Here is a 24958-nt window from a genome sequence, read left to right as displayed (position 1 = left end):
GTCCTTTACAGGTCAACCTTCGTCTTCTTGCACTCCTTTTTTTAGAAAGCTAGTTTCTTTTAAAATGCATACATGGTTTTTAGGTTCAGCAGTTTTTGGGAAAAAGGGCTCTGGGTCTCCTGCCAAATACCTAGGGCCGGGCTACCTTAGGGTTAGAATACAGGAGAAAAACTACCCAGCAGCTTCAGGAGGGCAGGAAAAGTATCCTGTCTTGGTCTGTTGCCACACTATGTCTGGTCCCAAGTAGGCACTCAATAATCATTTACTGGTTGAGTGAATAAATGTAGTGAATAATAAATGATGTAGTCAATTTAGCAGTTATAGGAATCAAGTCCAGGTTACCAGGCTGGTTTTAGAAAACATGTAGATCAGGATTTCTGAAGGAAGAGGTACAGAATTGTGGGAGGTACAATTCCAAGACAGGAAAACTACCCAAAATTCTTAGACAGCTGGATGTTTACGGAAAGACCATCTTTTTATTAGGCTGGCTTCTGCTCACACCTTGTAACAAATGCATGACATGTTGAAAGAAAATGCCTTGATTAGAAGTTTAATGCCAATTGAAACTCTGAGATATACTAGCAATGCTGGGGATTTATTTCGGGCTGACTTTGTATCAGCGCAGTTTACAAACATTAGCTTGATCTTATGACAATGCTGCATGGTGGCCATCAGAGAGAAATTACATGCAGAAGGTTAAATTGCTCCCTAAGTCAACTAGCTAAGCTCAGAATCTGGGATTCAAGCTTGATTTGGCCTCAGTTTTTTCCTCACTCGCAATCCACACCGAAAAAGCAACCTGCCAAACAATGATCTCGACAGCTTTTCTTTAAAAATTTTAATTGTAAAACAATATGAAAATAAATAAAATTTACTTTCTTAACCATTTTTAAGTATTTAGTTCAGTAGTATTAACTCTAATCACATTGTTTTATAATATCTCTAGAATTTTTTCTTCTTGCAAAACTGAAGCTCTGCACCCACAAAGCAACCCTGTTTCTTTTGTTCCCAGGCAACTACCTCACTACTGTTATACTCAGTATATTCCCAGAAGTGGCACTGCTGGATCACATGGTAATTCTATTTTTAGTTTTTCTGAGGAAACTCAATGCGGTTTTCTATAGCAGCTGTGCCATTTTGCATTCCCACCAGCAGTGTACAAAGCTAGACAGGTGTGGTTTTAAATAAATGTCAGTTTTAGTCCCAAACCGATTGAAAAGCTCAACCTGCAGTGTCAAGTAGTGTTTAATTCTTGAAAATTTAACTGCACTAAAAATCTAGGCTTCAGACCTTAGCTTCTAGAATTAAAGCCATGCACTATTTAAACATGTATTAAAGGCTTAGGAGAATGGGTCTTCATCCCATTTTCAGAAGAAGAAACTTTGCAGTCATTTTCCAAGAGACTGTAACAAATAACAAGAGTAAAGCAGGTGTCAAGCCGGTGCAAAGGTATTCGGAAAAGTACCCCTACTCCCTGAAAGTAAGCACAAGCGTGTACATAAATGGTGCTCTTACCCTTGTTTTGGCATCGATTTTAGCTCCTCGATCAAGCAGTAGTTTTACCATATTGGCATTTCCTCTTTTTGATGCAACATGTAAAGGAGTGATGTCATTCTGTGGAAGAAGAGAAAAAAAATTATTGGGTATCTTCTGTTTGACCAAAACATTGCTTCCTAAAGCGTTTCCAGCCTTTATAGTTTTTCTTATTTTTTAAAACATTTTGAATAGTATGCTTCCAAACATTTCTGACTGTAATTGTCTTCAGAAGAAGCCCCTCCTTTTGCCCCCAAAGGTATGAATTTTAACAGACACACATTGGCGGGTAGAATCCAAGCTTATTTGTTTTATTTACTTGAAGTGATTGGTAACTTTATTTTTTGGCTCTAAAATCCTGTACCTCTACATCAATGTATTTTCCTGTGGATTTGTGTAATACATATTGGATAACGAGTGGGTGACAAAGTAGAGGCCAATTACCCCAGCCCTACCTGCGTCAAAAAGCAGTTTCATGTTACCCAGAGCCTTCCCTGGGTTCAGCTGAGCACAGGAGGTCAGAGGGAGACGGCAGTAACACAAACTGGGGAATCTGTCACTACTGTGTGTACTCATAGGGCTTCCCAGGCATGGCAGGCTAAAACATGTTCACAGGCATTTGTCAGCAATATCACAGAACACTGACTATGGTTTTTTAAAAAAGACAAAACTACTGTGGAGAAATCTGAAATTCCAATCATGATCTTGAAGCCATAGTTCTTCCTCGCTGCATCTTTATAGGTGTGATGCTTGTTTTCAGACTGCCAAGGACATATGTGTATATAGTGAAAAACATTCTCTATTTCAGTTCCTTATTCCTGTGTATCAGCAATAGCAGCAATATGGGTTTAAGAGCTGTTCTTCCCAAAAGTCAATGACATGATAAATGAAGTAGGCTCAAAAGGGGTTATATTTTTGTTCTTTGGTAACAGATACAATATAATAGCTACCAGGCATTAATCATTTCCTGTGCATTAGGCACTGTGATAAACTTTTTACTATCTCATCTAATTCACATAATCCTCACAATGTCATATATGACCTGAATTATAATGACCATTTTACAGGTGTAGAAACAACTCACAAAACCAGGATTCAAATTAAAATCTAACACTTAAACTCATGGTTTAAAAAACACTTTATAATGAAAATTTTCAAACAGGCACCAAGTTTCAGAGAAAAGCATATAAAGCATGAACCTGGTTCAGTAATGATCAACCCCTTGCCAATATTTTTTTCTGTACTCCCCAGTATTTTTTTCTTGCTGAAGGATTTTAAGAAGAGAAGAAAACATTCTAGGAATCATATTTTTTCATCCATAAACACTACAATGTAATGATCTCAAACAGATAAGGATGTTTTTAAAAAATGACAGTGCCATTATAACTAACAAAATACAAATAACTCTGTAAGACCAAGACCCTGTCAATGTTCAGATTCTCCCATTACCTCCAATGATCTCAGTTGGGTTGTTCAAATAGGACAATCCACCTCTTAGGTTGAACTGTCTCTTGGGCCTCTTTTAATCTCCATAGGTGCTCTACTCTACCTTCTTCTCTCTGTGTTCATATATTTATTGAAAAAAAAAAACCCTGGGTAGTTTATTGTGCAGAATTTTCTACATTCTGGACATGGTTGATTGAATCCTCAAGGAGTGTTGTTTAGCATGTTCTTTTTGCCCTGTACTTTCTATAAACTTTTCTAGTCAAGTGCTTTTAGCCATTATACATTCTCCCATCTCAAGAACATTTTATATCTCATTATTCTTAGATGCAAAAGTATAAATCAATAAAAATTCATTAAATGAAAGAAAAAGAGACATAATTAAAATAAATTTGTTTTGGTGATGCTGATGGGGAATGGACAGGACTCTTATCATTGCTCAGGGATAGCCAAACTTTTTCTACAAAGGGACAGATAGCAAATATTTTTGGTTTTGTAGGTCACACAATCTTTATGGCAACTATTCAGCTCTGCCATTGTAGCACTAAAGCAGCCCCACACAATATGCACAGAAAAGAGAGTGGTTGTGTTCCAATATAGCTTCATTTAAGAAACACTTCAGAATTACAACTAAATTGTAGAACCACCACCACCAAGAACCACCTGAACACTAGCTGAACAGAATTCCTGTAACTAGGATGTAAAGAAGGAGCCACGTTGAGACAGGGTGATACTATCACTCATTCTTGGGTAGCCTTCACAAGCCTCATACTACCATGGACAGATGTAGTTTCTCAGGTACAATTGAGTGGAGCAGTGGGTCAGTCTGTCACACTACCTTGTACATACTCAACAGCTAATGAAGTCACAACCAGGTGCCGGGGCTGAGGCATATGTAGTTGTTCACTATGCTCAAATCAGTTCCCTGGGACTAATGGATACCAAGTCACCTTTCAGAGGAACAAGACTTATAAGATAAATGGAATAATTTAGAAAGGGAACGTGTCTTTAACCATAAAAAAATGGAGCCCAGTTTGATGGTGGCATGTATTGTTGCCATATTAAGCACTCAGGGTGGCATAATGATTTCAAAATCAACATATTATTAAACATTAAGCCAGCTTGACCTACAGTCACCTGTGTTCCAATATCACCTAGCTTCTCTATCTCTGCTCCTGCAATGCCAGCATCCAGGCAGAACTTCAACATACCTCCACCTAAGGTCACCAGTGTTCCAACATCACTTAGTGTCTCCACCTTTGCTGCTACAACACCAGTGCACATACAGAGCAACCTGAGAGAAAAGACTTCATTTCTCCAATGCCAAAAATAGAAACCCAGCCTATCACAACCACAGGAAACAAATGTGACCAGTTCCCATTGAATGCCAGCCCAGTAGATAGGGGGACAGCACTGGGGCATAGCCTTCAGGTGGCATTTGGCAACACACTGAAACTCACGTGAGTCTAGAACAAAGTCCATGGATGAGCACCAACGAGACACTCTACCTTGAAATCTCCATAATTGCCATGATAGTGCTCACTATTTTGGCCCTCATAATTACCAAAAAAAATAGTTATGCACAAGAAGAAATGTGGTAAAAATAAGTGAGTTTTCATCGAATGACCGTAAGAATGGAACTTTGCAAAATACAGCTGTAGTGCGCTACCAAGAAGATGACAAAATCCACCTTCAGGACAATCTTTACAGCATGCATTAAGGCTCAGTGGTCTCTAAGGCCTTATGGTCTTGACTGCAGAAGACAATGACCAATCACTATGTCAGAGTCTTTTTAGGATCCAGAATTATTTTTCTGTCAATTTCCATAGCATTTGAACATGGAAGTGATGTTGGGTAGTCAAGTCACTCTAGATTATCTATGTATAGTCAACCTTATTGGTAATAGAGTCCTAATTTTTTATATAACATCTTTATTTATAAAAAGAGATGGTGAGCCTGATTTGGCCTGATGTTAGTAACTTGCTAACCCCTGCTCTAGACATACTAGCTTACAACTGAAGATTTAACCATATGTAGCAGGTCTGAACAGAGGAAGTAAAAATCTATGTTGTACATTGTACATGCTTTGGCCGTCTGGTGTGGACTGTTTTTGATGTGAATGAAAGCTGATCAATGCAGATAAACTTCCTTATGACTTTTTAATTGTCTTGCTTGTCTCTTCTGAGTGCACTGTGTGTCACTTTAAGGACCCACGCAGCACTGTGGGTGAATTCTAGACCTGAGACAGCAGGTGGAGTGTCAGGTTAGGTCTGTTGGAAATATAGTCTAACAGGAGGTTTATGGAGTCCAGAGTGAGACATAACATGAACTCATCACTTTCCTGTGAGAGTCATGGCTTATATGCTATACCTCCCTTTAAAACTGTGCCATTGCTTGGCTGAGCAGGACTTAATTAATCTTTATCACAAGTAGGCTAATTTTAGTGAGAGAAAGAACTCTATCTCTATTTTGTTTTTTTTTCATGTATTCTCATATATTCATTCAGTCATGCACTCTCTCTTGTAGTGTATGTGTAGATGTCTAAATGGTGTCTTGAATATTTCTAACCCCTACATTTTTCTACACCTCTCTGTCTCTGCTTAGAGGAATATTTCATATTCCTGTAATACTTAAAAAGTACTGTAAAGGGCTTACATTATATAACTTCATTTTATCTTCACAGTAATCTACTGAAGTGAAATACATATCATTAAGCCTAGTTGACAGATAAATAAAATGAGGAATAAAACCAGTCAGTAATTCATGTATTTAAGAGATAGCTAACTGGAGGTGAAATAAGGATCAGAATTCAGTTCCAGACCCTTGGGCAGTGGCATTTTCATTCAGGGGTTGTAATGCCTCTGTTTAAAACTATTGCCTCTCATCTCTGTCAAATGTGGCTTCTGAATAAAATATATACTTTCGCATTTCTGAGTCAGGTAGTGACTCCTTCTGTCAATCAGAAACAAATCTAAATAACGGTGGTATCTTTGGATTACTCAGTAGGATATTTACATTTTGATCCCTCAGTTAACCAATAAAAATGTTTTATGTCCTACTTATGCCCAAAGCCCATGGCTGCATTTCAATTACATAAGGGAGCAACAAAGCAATGGAATCCTAGCATATCAAAAGAACCCAATGATGCTAGAGCCAAAAGGCTTGTTTAACAGAACTTTTGTTTGCTGTTGGTTAAATGGAAGTTTGTACTGCTTTCTGGGATGCAGTTTGGCAGTACATAAAAAGGCCTTTAAACCTGCCACCACAGATACAAAGAAGAGGTTGACTGCCAAGGTAGAAAGGGCAGGAATGCTAACAGAGACCAACCCTGAGGCCTAGGCATGCTCCCTAAGACTGAAGCTGAGCCAGAATGAAAGACCCTCAGCCCCAGCATAAGCTTAGCAGGAACAGCAAGCAATGGTAGCCAACTGCTGAGGTCAGGCAGGAGCTTGGCAAAAGATGTTTTCTGTATAACAGGTATGCAGGGAAAGCTGAGGTGGAGCACTAACCCCAAGTAAAATTCTCTGACCCACATCCCCTCTGCTAGCCTCAGCATAAGGCAATGACAGCCCCCCCTCTAGAGGAATTAAAAACCTTTGGTGCACTCAGAGAAAAGGTAAACTCAGTTCAACTCTTGACTAAAATGGCTCAACCTTCAACATTTACAGTGTTATAGAAGACAAAGTATGCCCAGTTCCAGACAAAGACACTATTTACCTCATTTTCTCCAGTTCTGCACATAATACTCAGTATTCTAGCTAGTGGGACAGAGGAACAACATGAATCAAAAGTTAGGGAAACAGCTCTGGCTGGGTGGTTCAGTTGGTAGAAGCATCATTCGGTACACCAAAAAGGTTGCAGGACTGATCTCTGGTTGGCATGCATACAAGAGGCAACTGATCAATATTTCTCTCTCTCTCTCAATCTATTTCTCTTCCTATCTCTCTAAAATCTATAATCATATCCTTGTGTGAGGATTTAAAAAAAGTTAGGAAAAGAGTCAAGTGGAAACACTTAGTAAGAAAAGCCACAATGTCAGAAATGAATTCCTTTGACTGGCTCATCAACAGACTGTACCTAGCTGAGGAAAGAATCAGTGAACTGAATGACGTGTCAATAAATGGTCCATATGAAACACAGAGAAAAAAGGAAGAGTAGAAAGAAAGAAGAGAGAGTTCAGGAGCCATGGGACAATATAAAACAGATGATTGGAATCATATAAAAAGAAGAAAGAGAGAATGGAGCAAAAAAAAAATATGTGAAGAGATAATGGTCAAAAATGACCTCAGAAGAATGAAGTACATCAACCCATATAATCAAGAAACTCAAAGGACAACAATCAAAATAAACAATAAACAAACTCCACAACTAAATATGTCCGCCAAATTGCTCAAAATGAGAAATAAGGAAAAAATCTTGGTAGCCAAAGGAAAAAGGACATATTTCTTGTAGAGAAAAAGATAGTACTATTATTACAGGAGACTGCTCAAGAGAAACTATGCAATTCTGAAAAAAAAAGTGATATCTTTTCATACTGAAAACAAACAGAACTCAAGAAAGAATTCCATTCTCAGTAAAAATATCTTTAAAAAAACAAGAAGAACTTTTAAAGAGAAATAAAAGCTAACAAAATTCATTAGTAGGAGACGTGCAATACAAAAAAAGGTTAAAGGAAGTTCTCTAGGCAGTTGAAATATGATAGAAGACAGACACTGAGATCTATACAAAGAAATATGGAAATAGAGACTTCCGGCAAGATGGGGGAATAGGTGGACACACCGTACCTTCTCACATGAACAAGATTAGAACAACAACAATTTACAGCTAGAATAACACTCAGAACTGATAGAGGATTTATCTGAATGGAAGTCGGACAGCCAAGAAGTTGAAGTAGACCCGTACATCCAGACTGGTAGGAGAGGACAAGCTGGGCGGACACAGGGCAGCGGTGCGAGGAGGTTGGGAAAACTTGGCGCGAAATTGGCGTGAAAGCCATCCGGGGCACAAGAACGCTGCGGTGGTCCCTGAGTACGCAAGCTGTGGCTGGCGGACCCAGTGAGGCAGTGATTGTAGACCAGGGCAGAGCTTGCAGCCCAGGATCCCAGAGAAGGGTCTGAGATCCCAGGAGAACGGAACTACCACCATTGTTTCCTCCTGTCCCCACTCCTGCCCCCACCCCCACATATAACGTCACAATATAGCAACTGGGGTGCCCAGCCCCGGTGAACACCTAAGGCTCCGCCCCTCACCATAACAAGAGCGACCAGACCAAAAAAAAAAAAGAGAGAGAGAGCGATGGCTCAAATAGAAGAACAAATCAGTGCCCCAGAACTCATCCTTTTGAGCGACCAAGAAATAGCTAACCAATCAGATGCACAGTTCAAAACACTGGTGATCAGAAAGCTCACAGAACTGGTTGATTTTGGGCGCAAATTAGATGAAAAGATGGAGGTTACCATAAAAGAGATGCAGGAAGATACATGGAGGAGAGCCAATAGTGAAGGGAAGGAAACTGGGTCTCAAAACAAAACAGTGGACCAGAAGGAAGATAGAATCAACCAAGTAGGAAAGCATGATGAAATAAGAATTAAAAAAAAATGAGGAGAAGCTTAAGAGCATCCAGGACATCTTTAAACGTTCCAACATCCAAATTATAGGGGTACCAGAAGGGGAAGGGGAAAAGCAACAGATTGAGCACGTATTTGAAAAAATAATAAAGAACTTCCCCAATCTGGCAAAAGAAATAGTCTTCCAAGAAATCCAGGAAGCTCAGAGAGCCCCAAAGAAGTTAGACCCAAGAAGAAACACACCAAGGCACATCATAATTACATTAGCCAAGGTAAAAACGAAGGAGAGAATCCTAGAAGCAGCAAGAGATAAGGGGACAGTCACCTACAAAGGAGTTCCCATCAGACTGTCAGCTGATTTCTCCAAACAGACCTTACAGGCAAGAAGGGGCTGGAAAGAAATATTCCAAGTCATGAAAGACAAGGACCTATATCCCAGATTGCTCTATCCAGCAAAGCTCTCATTTAGAATGGAAGGGCAGATAAAGTGCTTCTCAGATAAGGTCAAGTTAAAGGAGTTCATCATCACCAAGCCCTTATTTTATGAAATGTTAAAGGGACTTATCTAAGAAAAGAAGATAAAGAAAAAAACATGTATAGTAAAAGGACAGCAAACTCACAATTATTAACAACCACACCTAAAGCAAAACCAAAAGAAACTAAGCAAACAACTAGAACAGGAACAGAACCACAGAAATGGAGGTCACATGGAGGGTTAGCAACAGGGGGGTGGGAGGAGGAGAGAGGGGAAAAGGTATAGAGAATAAGTAGCATAGAATGTAGGTTGAAAATAGATAGGGGGAGGGCAAGAATAGTATGGGAAATGTAGAAGCTAAAGAACTCACAAGTATGACACATGGACATGAACTAAAGGGGGGGAATGTGGTTGGGAGAGGGAGTACAGGGTGGAGGGGAGAGAAGGGGGGAAATGGGACAACTAATAGCATAATCAATAAAATATATTAAAAAAAGAAATACAGAAATAAAAAATGAAGGTAAATATTAAAGCTAATGATTGCCTAAAGCAAAAACATTAACAATAAATTGTGGGGTTTATAATATATGCAAAATAAAATTTAAGATGCCAAGTGCACACAGATGATAGAGGAGAATTAGAACTATCCCGTTCTCAGGTTCCCATACTAGGTAAAGTGATACAACATCTGAAGGCAGGCTGTTATAAATGAGTAACATAGGAAACATGATATAGTAAGTAAAAAGTAGGATATGAAAGAACATGAAAAACATGCTCTCATTTTTTGTACATAAGTATATGTATATATACATTCTAAAAGGCTATAAAGATGAATATCGACACAAATGTTAATGATTTATCTCTTGATGGAGATTACAGGTGATGTTTTGCTCTTCACACTTTTCTAAAAATTTCTTTGTGTATATATTTGTACAATGTATGTTGAAAAACATATTGCATTTCTTTGTTATTTTTACTTGATTTGCAGTCCATGACCATGACCTCTGTCTCAGTTCACAGCATTAGCATGGCCATGGGGAGGTTTAAGCTACCCATTAACTTTCCTAATATTTGAACTTTTAAGGAATCTTTTAAGTCTGGAGATATCTTGAAGGTAAATATGTTTTACTAATTTTTTCCATTCATGTAGAAAATAAAGTACAACTAAAGACCTGTACGTTCTATTTATGAAGAAACTTGAATTAAAACTTGGATAAAAACAAAGCCAGCCTGGAGTTTTGAAGCTAACTGAATTTAGTGAAAACAAACGTGAACAGGGCTCTAAGTTTGTATTTTAGCTTTAAGTGCAATATTTTTTTCTTGTATGGAAGATGTAACCTCTAATGTAATGTATTACATTAGCATTTTGGAAGTTTTTGTTTTTAACTGGTGAGGACCTCTGAATTTATTCAGTGTAATTTCCTGTTTTATAGATAAGGATGAGATCAGAGAGGTTGAGTGATAGCCTGAAGTCACAGAGCTTGAAGCTTGGCCAAGACCCTGGGGTTCCCCATTCTCAAATGTTGCCCCTTCCACATCACTAAGCTCTTTGGGTTTAGTTAAAAAATCACTGTTTTCAAGTCAGACAAAGAAAGACAAATGGCAGATGATTTCACTTAGTATGGGGAATCTAAAAAACAAAATAAATAGATAAGGAGAACAGAAACAGACTCATAGATACAGAGAATATTTTGAAAGTTGCCAGATGGGAGGAGGGTTGGGAGAGTGGGTGAAAAAGGTAAAGGTACATCTTTACCTAAAAAAGATAAATTTAGAAGTACAAATTGGTAGTTACAGAATAGTCATGGAGATGTGAAGTACAGCATAAGGAATATGGTCAAGAATACTGTAGTAACTATAAATGGTGTCAGGTGGGTACTAGATTATCAGGGTGATTACCTTGTAAGTTATATAAATATCCAATCAAGGGGTTGTACACCTGTAACTAATATAATTTTTTACATCAGCTGTAATAAAAAACAACTATATCTCTAGCTCAATAGCTACTTATTTAATTTAACTTTTTCATTAAACTATTCAATTTAATTATTATTTACTCTAAAAAATTCTTAAAGTGTGAATCTGATTAACCAATCCCTCCCTTCTCCAGTATTTACTTCTCCTCAACCCTTTTTACAAAGATGGTGGATAAAGACAAAAAATCACATATACACATACATTTTCCAAACAACATCAAGATAAACTGGCTCTAAAAATATTGTATGAAAGATTAACATGAGTTGGATATTCAGAATTTTGACCAAACAAAATCAAAGTACTCAACAGGTTTAATTCTCTCCAATTTTGGGGGCAATAACCTAATCAAGTACTTAAAACGTGGACCACCGTTGTGTCCCCAAACGTGAGGATTTGTGTCCTCACTACATGTCCAGCCTCTTTTTCTCCACCCCCACCGCTTACCCATGTTCTTCTGTTCTCCTATTTGACCTGAAATAATTGGTGAGTTCTAAGAGGGTATTGTTGCAGTTGGCAGTTCTTAGGATGAATGCAAAAGGTGCTGGAGCAGTGTCAGCCCAGCACAGCGCAGCCTATGAAAACTTCAGAAGTCCCACAGCTAGGCAAACAGTGACAGAGAGGAAGGGGAAGAAGAGGCAGAGCTGTGGCTATGTAAAATGTGGTATATAACATGATATATATTATAGAACATGATAGAAACATGCATCATACTTTTAAAAGGAAGCACCTGGGAAAAACAACTACCTTTGTTGGAAAGTGGTGAAATTGCTTGCCTATTTTTTCCCTCTTCCCTTTTTTCTGAAAAACCCAGCTGAGAGGGTAGCCAAGTTCCTTTATGAAATAATCACTAAAGCAAGATCATTTCTGCATTCTCATGAAGCCCAATCTGGGCCATTACTACCTTACTTGTAATAAATGGCTACCTTTTTGTTCCATTTAAATATATGAAGGGCAGTGGATTTCTGATGTCCTCTCCTCTCATCTTTTCTGTGAAAATGTCTGGGGAGGTTATTGCCAAGTGAAAGAGCACTAGGTGGATGATAGCACTTAAAGTCTTTTATTTTTCAACCTTTATTGTTAGAGAGAGGGAAAGGAGGGGTAAAGACAGGAATAGAAACATCAATGTGAGAAACAGAAACACCGATCAGTTGCCTCTTGTGCATGCAGTGGATTTCTGACCTCCTCTGCTCTCATCTTTTTTCCCCCAACACAACCTTAGCTGCGTACACAATGCCGCTGTCACCAGGGGCAGGGAGACTGGGACTGAAACTGGTCTTGGGCCTCTTCCCTCAATTACAAACTCCTCCTCCAACTAAGCACCATCGGATGTTCCACACTGGTTTTTGGAGATACCTTGTCCAGTGGTTTTCAATCTATTCTTTCAATTGAAAAAAAAATTTGTGATAAAATACATATACAACTTCTACCTTAACAGTTTTTGAGTAAAAACAATTAAGTGTTGAATACATTCACATCGATGTGTAACCAACCTCCAGAACTCTTTCCACCTTGCAGTACTGAAGTGCTATACTCATCAAACGACTCCCCACCCCTGTCTTTCCCAGGCCGTGACAGCCACCATTCTACTTTCTCTTTCTATGTACTTGACTCCTCTTGGTACCTCCTGTAAATGGAATCAGGGTGTTTGTGTTTTTGTGAATAGCTTAATTTACTCAGCATAATGTCTTCAAGGTTTACTCATATTAGAGCATGTGTCAGAATTTCCTCCCTTTTTAAGGTTGAATAATATTTCATTGTATGAATGCACACCATTTTGGTTCCTCGCTCATCTGTCAACAGCCACTTGGGTTGCTTCCACCCTTTATCTACGGTGAATAATGCTGCCATGAGTGTGGGTTTATAATTATTACTCTGAGACTCCACTTTCAATAATTTTTTTGTATATACACCCAGAAGTAGAACTGCAAGATCATATGGTAATTCTACATTTAGTCTTTTGAGTAATCTCCATACTCTTTTCCATAGTGGTGGTACTATTTCTCATTTCTACAAACAGAACACAGGGGTTTCAGTTTCTCCAAATCCTCACCAACAACTGTTCCTTCCTCATTTTTGATAGTGACCAATCTAATGGGTATTCAATATATGCTTTTTAAATATTTTTAGTATACATTTCAAGATTTCCACAACTCCATAAACAATGAGAAATTTATGGTCACCGAAGACTGAAATAGTAAGTGCCTTTTTTCAAGAATTTTTTAGAAAAAAAAAGAGTTCTGCTACAAAAAAACTCCCCCAAACCCTGAAACTTACTGATTTACACCAATTGAGTTCATTTCACAAGAGACTGGATGTAATTAAAATAAAAAACCAATCCTACCATTTATTAAGCTCTTCCTTTGTGCAAATCCTATGTGACATACATCATCTCTCTTAATCACCACAACAAGCCAGGAAATAGGCGCTGCCACTCAGATTCAGAGGTGAGCAACGTGAAGCTGGAAAGGGCAACAGATCCAGTGGCTGGAAAACATCCACGCTAGAATCTGAACCTAAGTTATCTGGGTCTAAAAGCTGTGCTGGCTCTTTCCAGTGGGTCACATAGGAGAAGATACACACAGAATATGCGTCTCATCTTAATTTGGGCAAACACTAGCTCTAGTTCTCAAGGAGCATAATCTCTAGACTGAAAATGCTGCTGAAAAATTTCCAACCAAAAGGAAACAGCATATCTTAAACCTGATAAACATACTCAGTATCTGAAAGAGTGGCTAGTTCAACTCTGTCACTTTAAATAAGAAAAGCTGATAGCTTTCACATTTCGTTAAAGGTGTTACTATTGGTGATGATTAAAAAGTAGCCTGCTGTCTGTTGCAACAAAGAAAGCCCCTCCTAGCTAAAAATATCTGAGTTAGAGACATATAATAATTAAACTGAATGGGGTATTAAACATACAGATATAAAATAATCAATTGCTTTCTATATGTTGCAAAAAGTTGTTTTAAAATATTTATTTAAAATGAGATAACCAAATATTATATTTTCTGTAATATTCTAAAAATGTTATATTAAAAATGTCTACCCCCTTTTTACAACACTTTAAAAAATTCTTAAAAACAAAAATAGTAAGGAGCATTACAATGATACATTTTCTACACACCTACAGCATTTCTGATACATCTAGAACTAAATTCATCTGAGTTGAATATTTTTCTTTCCCCTCCAAAAAGTAAATCACTCCTGTAGGCTTTTGAGATGTCAGTTAATGTGAAACTACTGGTTTCTCAGGTATCCTGCCCTCACTTGGTCTTAGGATAAGTTAAACTCTTGCCGAAGTTTCAAACATGTCAAAATGTTTAAACAACATCCTTGAAGTTTCTAAAGAAAGATGGTTTAGATACACACAAAGTCAATCTGGTGCAAATTGCCTTGTCTGTGTGCAGCACCCCTGTCCTACGGAGATGAAAATGAGGCTGCTCTTCCAGGGCCCTGAAGACCCCAGCCCCCCAGAGGCTAACACCCCATCCTCAGTGTCCATCGGGCACTGCCGCCATCGGGTGATGGTGGCGCACTGAGGCAGAGTCAACTGAGTTCGAAGATATCTATGCAAACTCCTGTTCTTCCATATAACTTTCAGTAGGATCTGGGGCAGACGACGTCTTAGAAATCTGTCTGCTCATCTGTAAAAACATCTCTTGTGAGTCTCAACTGATACAAAAGTATTTTGTAAGCTCTAACTATGATGTAAATTCAAGGTTATATTATGAAGGGGTTATAAACATAAAGATGACTGTTACAACTGAATGAGTGTCAAGATTTCTATGGTTCAACTTCAGACAATTTATATAAATATTTTCATAGCATGGCCTCAATCAATGCTTTTTAGTCAGGCCCGAAGAAGCAGCTGAGGAACTTGGTGGAGACAGACTGCAAGGCCCCACCCTGAATGAACTGAATCCAAACCCAGGGCAACGGAGGCTGCTGGCCAGCTGGAGAAAACTGGGTGTGAGGCTCGGACTTGGAGGCTATAGGAAAATGGATTTAATTTTCAAACTCAGAGAAACTTGTTCTTTCTAATGATGAGCCTGCTTGGTCTTTCTTACCAGAAAAATGTATATCGAACCCTTCTGTCATAAGGTCATAAAGTTTCTAAATATCAACAGTCCATTCTAAAACATGATTAGGATGCAAAATGTAGATCATATAGAGGTAATAAATAGAACATAGTGAAATGTGAATGTTGTATATTTTAGAGTGAATTTGGTAATTCGTCAGTTGTTTAGGTTTGTTAATCTTTCAATTAAAATGTTCTTAAATGTGTAATGGGATTTCTCAGTAAGAAAACCCCCTTTAAGATCTTTTGAAAATCAATTGATGCAGAAAAAGCATTTGATAAGGTACAGCACCCATTCATGATAAAAACACTCGGCAAAGTGGGAATAGAGGGAGCATTCCTCAACATAATAAAGGCCATATATGAGAGACCTTCAGCCAACATCATACTCAATGGGCAAAAATTAAAATCTTTTCCACTAAGATCAGGAACAAGACAAGGCTGTCCACTTTCACCACTTCTATTCAATATAGTACTGGAAGTTTTAGCCACAGCAATCAGACAAGAAAAAGAAATAAAAGGCATCCAAATCGGAAAGGAGGAAACAAAACTGTCACTGTTTGCAGATAACATGATAGTATACATAGAAAATCCTATAGACTCTACCAAAAAACTGCTTGACCTAATAAATGAATTTGGCAAAACTGCGGGATACAAAGTCAATTCCAGAAATCAAAGGCATTTCTGTACACTAACAATGAAACAGCAGAAGCAGAGATCAAGAAAAAAAATCCCATTTGAAATAGCAAAAAGAAAAATAAAATATCTAGGAATAAACCTAACCAAAGAGGTAAAAGACCTGTATTCAGAAAACTACACAACACTGAAGAAAGAAATCAAGGAAGACACAAACAAATGGAAACATATACCGTGTTCATGGATTGGAAGAATTAATATCATCAAAATGTCCATACTACCCAAAGCAATTTACACATTCAATGCAATTCCTATTAAAGTACCAATGGCATATTTCACAGACATAGAAGAAACACTTCAAAAATTTGTATGGAATTATAAACGACCCTGAATAGCTGCTGCAATTTTGAGAAAGAAGAGTAAAGTAGGAGGGATCACAATACCCGACACTAAACTATACAACAAGGCCACTGTAATCAAAACAGCCTGGTACTGGCATAAAAACAGGCACATAGACCAATGGAACAGAACAGAGAGCCCAGAAATAAGCCCAAGTCTCTATGGTCAATTAATATTTGACAAAGGAGGCAGCAACATAAAATGGAATAAAAATAGCCTCTTCAACAAATGGTGTTGGGAGAACTGGACAGCCATGTGCAAAAACATGAAACTTGAGCACCAACTTACACCATATACAAAAATAAATTCAAGGTGGATAAATGACTTAAATATAAAATGTGACACCATTAAAGTCTTGGAGGAGAACGTAGGTAGGAAAATCTCAGATATTTCACGAAGAAACTTTTTTACTGACTTGTCCCCTAGAGTAAGGGACATAAAGGAAAGAATAAACAAATGGGACCTCATCAAAATTAAAAGCTTCTGCACAGCTAAAGAAAACAGTATCAAAATTAAAAGAGATCCAACTGTATGGGAAAACATATTTGCCAATGATACCTCAGACAAGGGTTTAATCTCCAAAATATATAAAGAACTTCCAAGACTGCACTCTAAGAAGACAAGGAATCCAATTAAAAAGTGGGCAAAGGACTTGAACAGACACTTCTCCAAGGAGGACATACAGAAAATCCAAAGACACATGAAACAATGTTCAATATCGCTAGCTATCAGAGAGATGCCAATTAAAACCACAATGAGATACCACTTCACACCAGACAGAATGGCCATCATAAACAGAGCAACAAACAACAAGTGTTGGAGAGGTTGTGGAGAAAAGGGGACCCTAGTGCACTGCTGGTGGGACTGCAGACTGGTACAAACACTATGGAAAGCAGTATGGAACTTCCTCAGAAAACTCAAAATGGATCTGCCTTTTGACCCTGCAATTCCACTGCTGGGACTCTATCCTAAGAATACTAAAACACCAATTCAAAAGAACCTCTGCATCCCAATGTTCATAGCAGCACAATTTACAATAGCTAGATGCTGGAAGCAACCAAGATGCCCAGCAGTAAATGAATGGATGAAAAAACTATGGTACATTTACACAATGGAATTCTATGCAGCAGAAAGAAAGAAGGAGCTCCTACCCTTTGCAACAGCTTGGATGGAGCTGGAAAACATTATGCTTAGCGAAACAAGCCAGGCAGTGAAAGACAAATACCATATGATCTCACCTTTAACAGGAACCTAAATAACAAAACAAAGAAACAAGCAAAATATAACCAAAGACACTGAAATAGAGGACCGGCTGACGGTGACCGGATGGGAGAGAAGAGGGAATTTAAGGGGACAGTGGGAAGGGTTCACAGGAACAAACTTAAAGGACACATGGTCATAAACTAAGGGGAGGGTGGTAATGGGAGGGAAGTGGGGAGGTTGGGAAGGGGGACTGGATTGGGAGTAAAAAGGAGAAAACTATTTGAACAATGATTAAAATAAAAAAAAAAGTAAAAAAAAAAAGATCTTTTGAAAAACATCCTTAATTCATTTTGCGGTTCTGGCGCAGGCAAAGAATGCTCACCAGCTGGTACAAGGGACGCTGCTGTCAGTGCTGGCTTTCCTGGGACGACCCTGGATGGAGTCCAAAGCTCAGTACACATTGCTTCCGATTACCACAGTATGAATTGCACAGTCGAATGCAGTTTATTTCACTTTATTATTTTCATTGTTTTATTTTGCATTATCTACTTTGCCATTTCTTAGCTCAAGCTTTACCACCTCAAAGCTGTGTGGCTTTATACAAGTTGTTTAACTTCTTGTTTCCTAGTATAAAATAAAAATCATACACCTTGCAAGATAGCTGCAAAGAATAAATGAAATAATGTATAGAAAACTGACTACAGTATCTAGTACCTAGTTATAAATGAGAGGTATTACCTAAGTCTGTTTGAATTTTGTGTTTTTTCCACCTCATAGTTCAAGGTCTCAGTAATAAGGGCTGAAAGGAACCTCAGGGTCTTCTAGCCCAACCACTCTTAAGAGTCACATCACTGGGGGAAGCTCAATGCCTCTGGGGAGGCAGTCTAGACTGAACATGAACTTCTGCAACCTCCCCAAATCCTGGGATATCCCATGTCTCTATCTTTTGGCTGTAAAGAGATGTTCAATCCAGCATGATGCAGTGAGGGCCTGGGTGGCCCTTTGGTTGGGATGCTGTCATTGGCATCGTTATTCTAAGGAGAGCAGTGCTCCCCCTTCTCCAGCAGAGAATCAGTGGAACTTGTAGGACTCCTGAGAAGTCACCTCTAAGGGCGGGGAGCATCACACCAGAGTCAGACACGGTTCTCCCTTGTCTGCGGTCCTTTTCCCTATGTAATTGGAGTCTGCCCAGCTCATAGCCAAGCTTCCTCATTTCCCCACATGTGCACATCATCATGCACCACAAACACTATTGCCATCAACCCATGTCTCCATCTACAGACCTGCGGTGACTTGTGACCACAGAGAGCAGAATGGTAGTCACCAAGCACTGGCGGGACTGGGGGATGTTGTTTCAGGCTACAAACTCACAACTAGTAGATGAGCATGTTTGGAGATCTAATGCACAGCATAGTGATTACTGTCGACAATACTGTATTATAAACTTCAAGTTGCTAAGAAACTAGATCTTAACTGTTCTCAACTGAAAAAAAAAGATAACTGCGTGATGTGATGGTGGTGTTAGGTGACAGTATTGTAGGAATCATATTGCAATATATGAATATATCAAACCAACATGTTGTACACCTCGAACTGACAGAATGTTACATGCCAGTTATATCTCAAACAAGGAAGAAAGCCTGCCATGACTCTCTCCCACCTGCACAATCTAGGACAGCGCCCTCGGTCCAGTGCCAGGGTTGGACTCCCCATTCACGGCCAGTCTCATTTCACTTGTGCAAGGGGCTTCACTCTCCATACCTTGGAGTTGACTCTAATCCCTGAATTTCCATCAGTTTGGCTTTTCAATTTTTTTCAACTGTGCTAACGGAACTTGTTTTCTTGGAACCTCCTGCTTTGATTCAGGACAGTCAATGACCCTGCATGTGTCCCAAGTTTACTCCTTTGCAAACTTTTGCTTCTGCAACATCCTAACCTTTTCCCTCTGGGTGCCCCTTCATTCTTCCTGCATATTCTTCAAACCATTAGAGGAATGGAAGAGCAAGATTTTCTCACGGAAGTACCTGTAGTGCTCAGGAGGAGACCAGGGTGCATCTGAACTGACCCAAACGCACCGTCTGACAACAGTGAGTGTGGACAGGGGCCCTTAGCAGAGGACCTCAGTAGTCCTGGGCTGCTATTCGCACTCACAGGAGGAAATGAAAATTCTACAACCAAGGAATAATTCTCTTTAGAAATGCATATGAAGAAAGTGAGCTCTGCAAGTCCTGCCTTAATAGAATGTAGCTTCACAGAATTTCAAAAGAATTCAGTTGGGCCATTTAGAAAGGTTCTTAGAGCAACAGTTCTAGAGCAGCACTGCAGGAAGCAGAGCACATACTGAAGGAGGAAAAGTGATACAGAGAGACATATGCACCTTCTAATTTTTATGATTTCTTTATTGGCATCCTGTCTCAAACAATGCCACATTAATGGTTTCTTGAAGGCTGACCTGCTCGTGTTGACAAACACTACTGCAAACAATGTAACTGCAACATTCTGGGAAGCAGCATTTATAACGAGTTCCAGACTACTCTAGAGAGCTGCCGTGGTGCCACCTGCTTCACATGTCATGCTTTATAGATGCATGTGTTTTATAATGATGGGTCCCCTCTGGTATGAAAGCAGTAACAACTACCACACGCACAGCTATGGCCCTTGCCCATGTGTTATGGGTCAAGCACTGTGCAAAGCAATTTATATAGGTTATTTCATTCAGTCATCGCAATGACTATGCACCAGGTACTATTATTGGGCCCATTTTATTGGTGATAATGCTGAAGCATTAAAAAGCACACAAAGTGAGCTGCAGGGCCAGCGTGGGACTCCAGTGCTCTGTCGGCGGTGCCATTTACTCTGACACTGTGCTATATTCCACTCTCTGCTGTGGAAGGGAAGCCCAAGGCTCCTCCGCTGCTGTCAGACAAGGTGGCTGGGCAGAGAGGAGGGGCTTGTGGTGACTGAGATCCCTTTCCTCCCACTGTTAGAAAAGTTGCAGGCCATGTGATGAAGGGACTTGTCCTAGACCTCGTCAGTGACTGATGACACAGCAGGTCGAGCCAGGTCCAGCAAGTGTCTGAGGGCTCCTCTCCTCACTCCATGCTGCCGTGACTTAGACACTTCACCTCTTTGGGTGAGGGCCAACACAGACCCCCTAACACACAGCCAGGTGCTCATGAGTTCAAATGAGCTTACAGGTTTAAGATGACGATGTCCCTTTAAGATTATATAAGATTTTCTTCTTTGAGCTGGCATTCAGGGAATGAATTGCAAAAGGCAGGAATGAGAGTGCATGGCAAGCTTAGAGCAAGTTCTCTATAAAAGGTATATCCCCCACCACTCTGCCCTCCACTTCCTGGTTTGTTCCTCCTGAGATGTTATTGTCACTATGGTAACAAGAATATGGTTAATGCAGTAGCCTTGTAACTACTTTCCCATAACTCACATTCCTTGGCTAAGGCTCTCAAATCCCTGTTTTCATTCTGAAGGGGGATTATATAATTCATTTTAATGACTGTCTTTGTCTTCAATGCTGTTGAGCCTCATACAAGGAGATAAACCTATATTCAGAAATTTGTGTCAATTACAATGAGTGTATTTATGTGTGTATTTGGTCTTTTTAAAGACAGGTATCAAAATGTTAAAGAGAATATAATAGGACTGTTGTGGGTGGTTACTTTATTTCTTTTCCTTTACTGTATTTTATTTAAAAGTGAATTATATAATGAGGGGAAAACATATTTAAAAATATATTTGCGGTGTCACCACCATACAAAGCTAAGTAAAGTCTCCGGAGGGCCTGCACCATTATAAAAGCTTTACAGAGCTCAGCCACACTTGTTCGGAAGAGAACCACAGCCCTGCAGCTGATGTCCTTTCTAGCACCCTCTGGTGGTGGCCTTGACCGGGTCTGGACAGCCCACATCAGAAGCCCTACTTAAAACACCCTCAAGTGATCAAAACTTGTCCGCAGCCCTTGGTAATTAGCCCTTTGTTCTCGGCTTGTCTTCCAGGGTCATGTACACTGCCCAAAACAAGTCTCCTAGTGTCCAAACAAACGTGCCCCTCAGCATCTGACATTCAATACTTGGGCTTGGTGCCCTGATCTAACATTCCTCTGTTAGAATCCTGTGGATTTCCCTTCTCCCTTAGTGAATTAGTCTGGGAAGCAGTTCCCTAATGCCAGGTAAGGTTCAGCCTGAAATTCTGATAGGCTAAGAACAGGAGCGGGACCTAAGGAAAGTGGGTTTAAATAGGTGCTGGGGTGCCCAGGAGTAGATAAGGAAGACTGGAAGTTATTTCTTCATTGATTCTTGAATTCCCCATGCTAGGTGCTGGGAATCCAAAGTATGTAATAATACATATAGGCCTGTCCTCGAAGAATTTGAAGTCTTGTAAATAAGGGGAAGAACACATTATGGAAGGTATATTTTATTACACCTCCACTTCACTCATAAGATTGTTGAGATAATACATACAAAATGCTTAAGAAACAAGCAGCGACTTAGTAACTATGATGGCAGTTCCCCCCCAAAACCCTGGAACTGTCTTTAGGAGGGTGGGGCCCTTACAAGTACAGGCTTCCCCCACGAGGTGAGTGTTCTAGGAACCCATCTGCATCAGTATACCAGCTGGTGTTGCTGTGAGAGGCTGCATTCGGCTTCAGTGAATTTTTTTGAAGACTCTTTCAGTGAGTTTGCCCATTTCATAGTGAGTGATTTACAAGCGCACCTGCCCACACAGTGCTGAGTGTTCAGCAGTTTTTGACCAAAAACGTCATGACCGCATTGTCCCACCCTCCCTATTCAATTGATCTTGCCGTGAGTGGGTTTTTTTTTTTGGTTTCCCCAGATGAAAAAAGTCCTTAAAGGGGAATGTTTTGCCCGATGTGGAAGAGGTGAAACAAAAGCCAGCAGAAGCACTAAAAGGCAGCAAAATTAATGAATTCAGAAACTTTTCTGAGCAGTGGAAAAAGCATTTTGATTTGTGTATTGCATCAAGTGGAGGGTAATTTGAAGGTGACTGAAGTTTCAATGTGTAAGAATACACAATTTTTTAGAAATAATTTCTGTTTTTGGGGGGTCCCCCCTCATACTCAAATTATAACTACTTTATATCATTATTACTGCAAATTCCACCTGTGGAAGAAAATGCACATCTACTGAGCACTTATGTAACAGTCAGTGTCCTTGATGTTCGTGTTTGGAGCCCTCTGGCTGAATGGAATGCAGTGGAAAATTCCAGTGGCTCTGTTCGTATGTCCAAAGCACTACTTCGTGAAAGGCAAATAAAGGCCTGTCAGGCAGCAAAAACAAAGGCCATGCCTTTCTATGTAGCCCAGCAAAGAATGGTTCTTTGGGAAAAAAATGCCCACCTTTCCCCCCCCAAAAAAAACTAAGTGGCAAGAAACATGTTTTCTGTTGTTGAGTTCTTCACTGGAAGATTGAAGTTCATGTTCAATAAAGCCATGATCACAGAGTTAGGAACAAGGTGAGCACTTGGGAAGAGGACATTTACCAGGTGGGAAACTAGAGACAGAGGATGAATAAGGATCTCAGCCTTCAAGGGGCTTAAAACACAAATAGAATGTGTAAGGCAAAATGACCCATATAAATAAAACTGAATTTAATGCTGAAGGTTAGAGAGGAAGTACAGGGTGTGACGAACACATATAGCATGGTGATGGGGTAGTAACGTATTTTAGGGAGTTCAGAGGAAGCATCTTTGAGGAATAGGATACCAGCACCCTTCACACAGATGAAAAGCTAAGATTCATAGATGTTAAGTAACCACGTGGCACAATCTCTGGTAACTAGAGTCCTCACTCGAGATCTATCTCAATTTTTGATATTTCCAAATTCTCCCTAGCATGCTTTGGGGAGAAATTACTATTTCATAGTTTTCAGTAGTGATTTTTATTCCTGTTTGGAAGAGAATTTCCATTCTATTGTTGCTTTTGGTGGTCATGGTGGTGGTGGCGGTTTTTGGTTACCTAATGGGAAAGGCAAAAATCTTCCTTTGGAGCCAAAAGGGGCAAGTCTAATAGGAGTAAAATTTCTTTGCCTAACTATTCAAAGGGTCATTTTCCTTGGGGCATGATTTGCCTGCACTGATAATGGTGGCATCGAAGGGAAGGAGGGCCTCAGGCTGATCGCACCCCCACTTTGTTCAGAACTTTCTGTGATGATGGGAAAGTTAATATACTGTGTTCATGCAGTAGCCACTAGTCACATGTGACTCTTGAGCACCTATAATGTGGTTCTGGAGAATGAGAAGCAGAATTTTAAGCCAAAAAAATTTAAATTAAAGTTAGTATCCACTAGTTGGGTACTGTATGAAGACTGCCTAGGTGTAGAGGAAACAGGGTTTCCCACTGGGCCCTGAAACTAGGTTAAGGGGGTTGGACTCTGGCTAAGAGAGACAGGATAAAAGGGGTTTCCACTGATGGGGAGTGAGACTGACTTGGCAACACTGTGGCCTTTGGGTGATCTGGAGGGTGGTACCCAGAGACACCCTGAAGAAGGGCTTGTAGCCTTTGGACTTGGGGGACAATGTGTCCCTGAACCAGTCCATCAGCTTTGTCCTTCTGCTTTAAACTCTCATTGTCAATCCCTAAGAGTTTGGAAAAGTCCCTTCGGCATTAGAGCCTAGATTAGTCTTGCTTTGGGGCATTAAGGGAGAGAATCTTTGGAGACCAAACAAATTAGTACAGTAAGGACAGCAGATCACTCAAGTCTGAACCTCTTCTTTTGGTCTATCTCATAATAGCTCATTTGCTAGTTTGAATTTAATTTTAGAAAGAAATCTCCACATATTGTCTATTCATGGACAGTGTTTTGCTCATGCATATGCTGAACTGTGGTGGTCTCATATTTGGGCAGAAAATAAGCCTGACATTTTTAGTTTTCCACCAACAGGCTAATAGTTCCACCATCTAAAAACACTGCTCTCACTTTTTTTTTTAAGATTTTATTTATTTATTTTTAGAGAGGAAAGGGAGGGAGATAGAGAGAGAGAGAGAGAGAGAGAGACAGAGACATCAATGTGTGGTTGCTGGGGCTCATGGCCTGCAACCCAGGTATGTACCCTGACTGGGAATCGAACCTGTGACACTTTGGTTTGCAGCCCATGCTCAATCCACTGAGCTACGCCAGCCGGGGCTTGCTCTCACTTTAACAAAAATTAAATTACTATTTATTAGGTAAACTTCTGTATGATGTAATTGAAATTTTTAAAAAATTCTCACCTGAAGACATGCTTATTGATTTTAGAGAAAGGGGAAGAGAGGGAGAAAAACATTGATGTGAGAGAGAAACTTTGATGGGTTGTTGCCTTTGGTAGGTGCCCTGTCCTGGAATCAAACCTGCGACCTTTCAGTTTATGGGATGACACTCCAAACAACTGAGTTACACTGGCCAGGACTTAACTGAATTCTGAATGTGGCCCAGCACCTGCCAAAGTCTCATTCAAGACATCTGATATTTGAGAAAGGCAGTCTAATGGATGTGTTAACCAGCTGTTGATTTGTGATGCACATGCTAAGATCTATTGCACACAATTGAAACATAATAAAGTTAAGTACCTGTGTTAGTGGCATAATTAGCTAGTTATTAATAAACAGAAGAAAGCAAAGAGAAATTGGACACTGAA

General features: G+C 39.6%; 1 protein-coding gene across 11 annotated transcripts in view; it reads right to left on the bottom strand.

Moving 5' to 3' along the window:
• The window catches only part of ANK3 (ankyrin 3), a 332140-nt gene that overhangs the window by 181434 nt on the left and 125748 nt on the right, over window positions 1–24958 (bottom strand). For all 11 annotated transcript variants that reach the window (XM_045842401.1, XM_045842392.1, XM_045842393.1 and 8 more), the window contains exon 8: window positions 1516–1614. In XM_045842401.1, coding sequence (XP_045698357.1) covers window positions 1516–1614 — 99 coding nt within the window. The remainder of the gene's footprint in view (window positions 1–1515; window positions 1615–24958) is intronic.

This window comes from Phyllostomus hastatus, unplaced genomic scaffold (assembly GCF_019186645.2).
Source record: "Phyllostomus hastatus isolate PE091 unplaced genomic scaffold, TTU_PhHast_1.1 phas_contig_38, whole genome shotgun sequence".
Lineage (NCBI taxonomy): Eukaryota > Metazoa > Chordata > Mammalia > Chiroptera > Phyllostomidae > Phyllostomus > Phyllostomus hastatus.
Note: the sequence above shows the minus strand (reverse complement) of the source record. Positions and strands in the feature narration are given on the sequence as shown.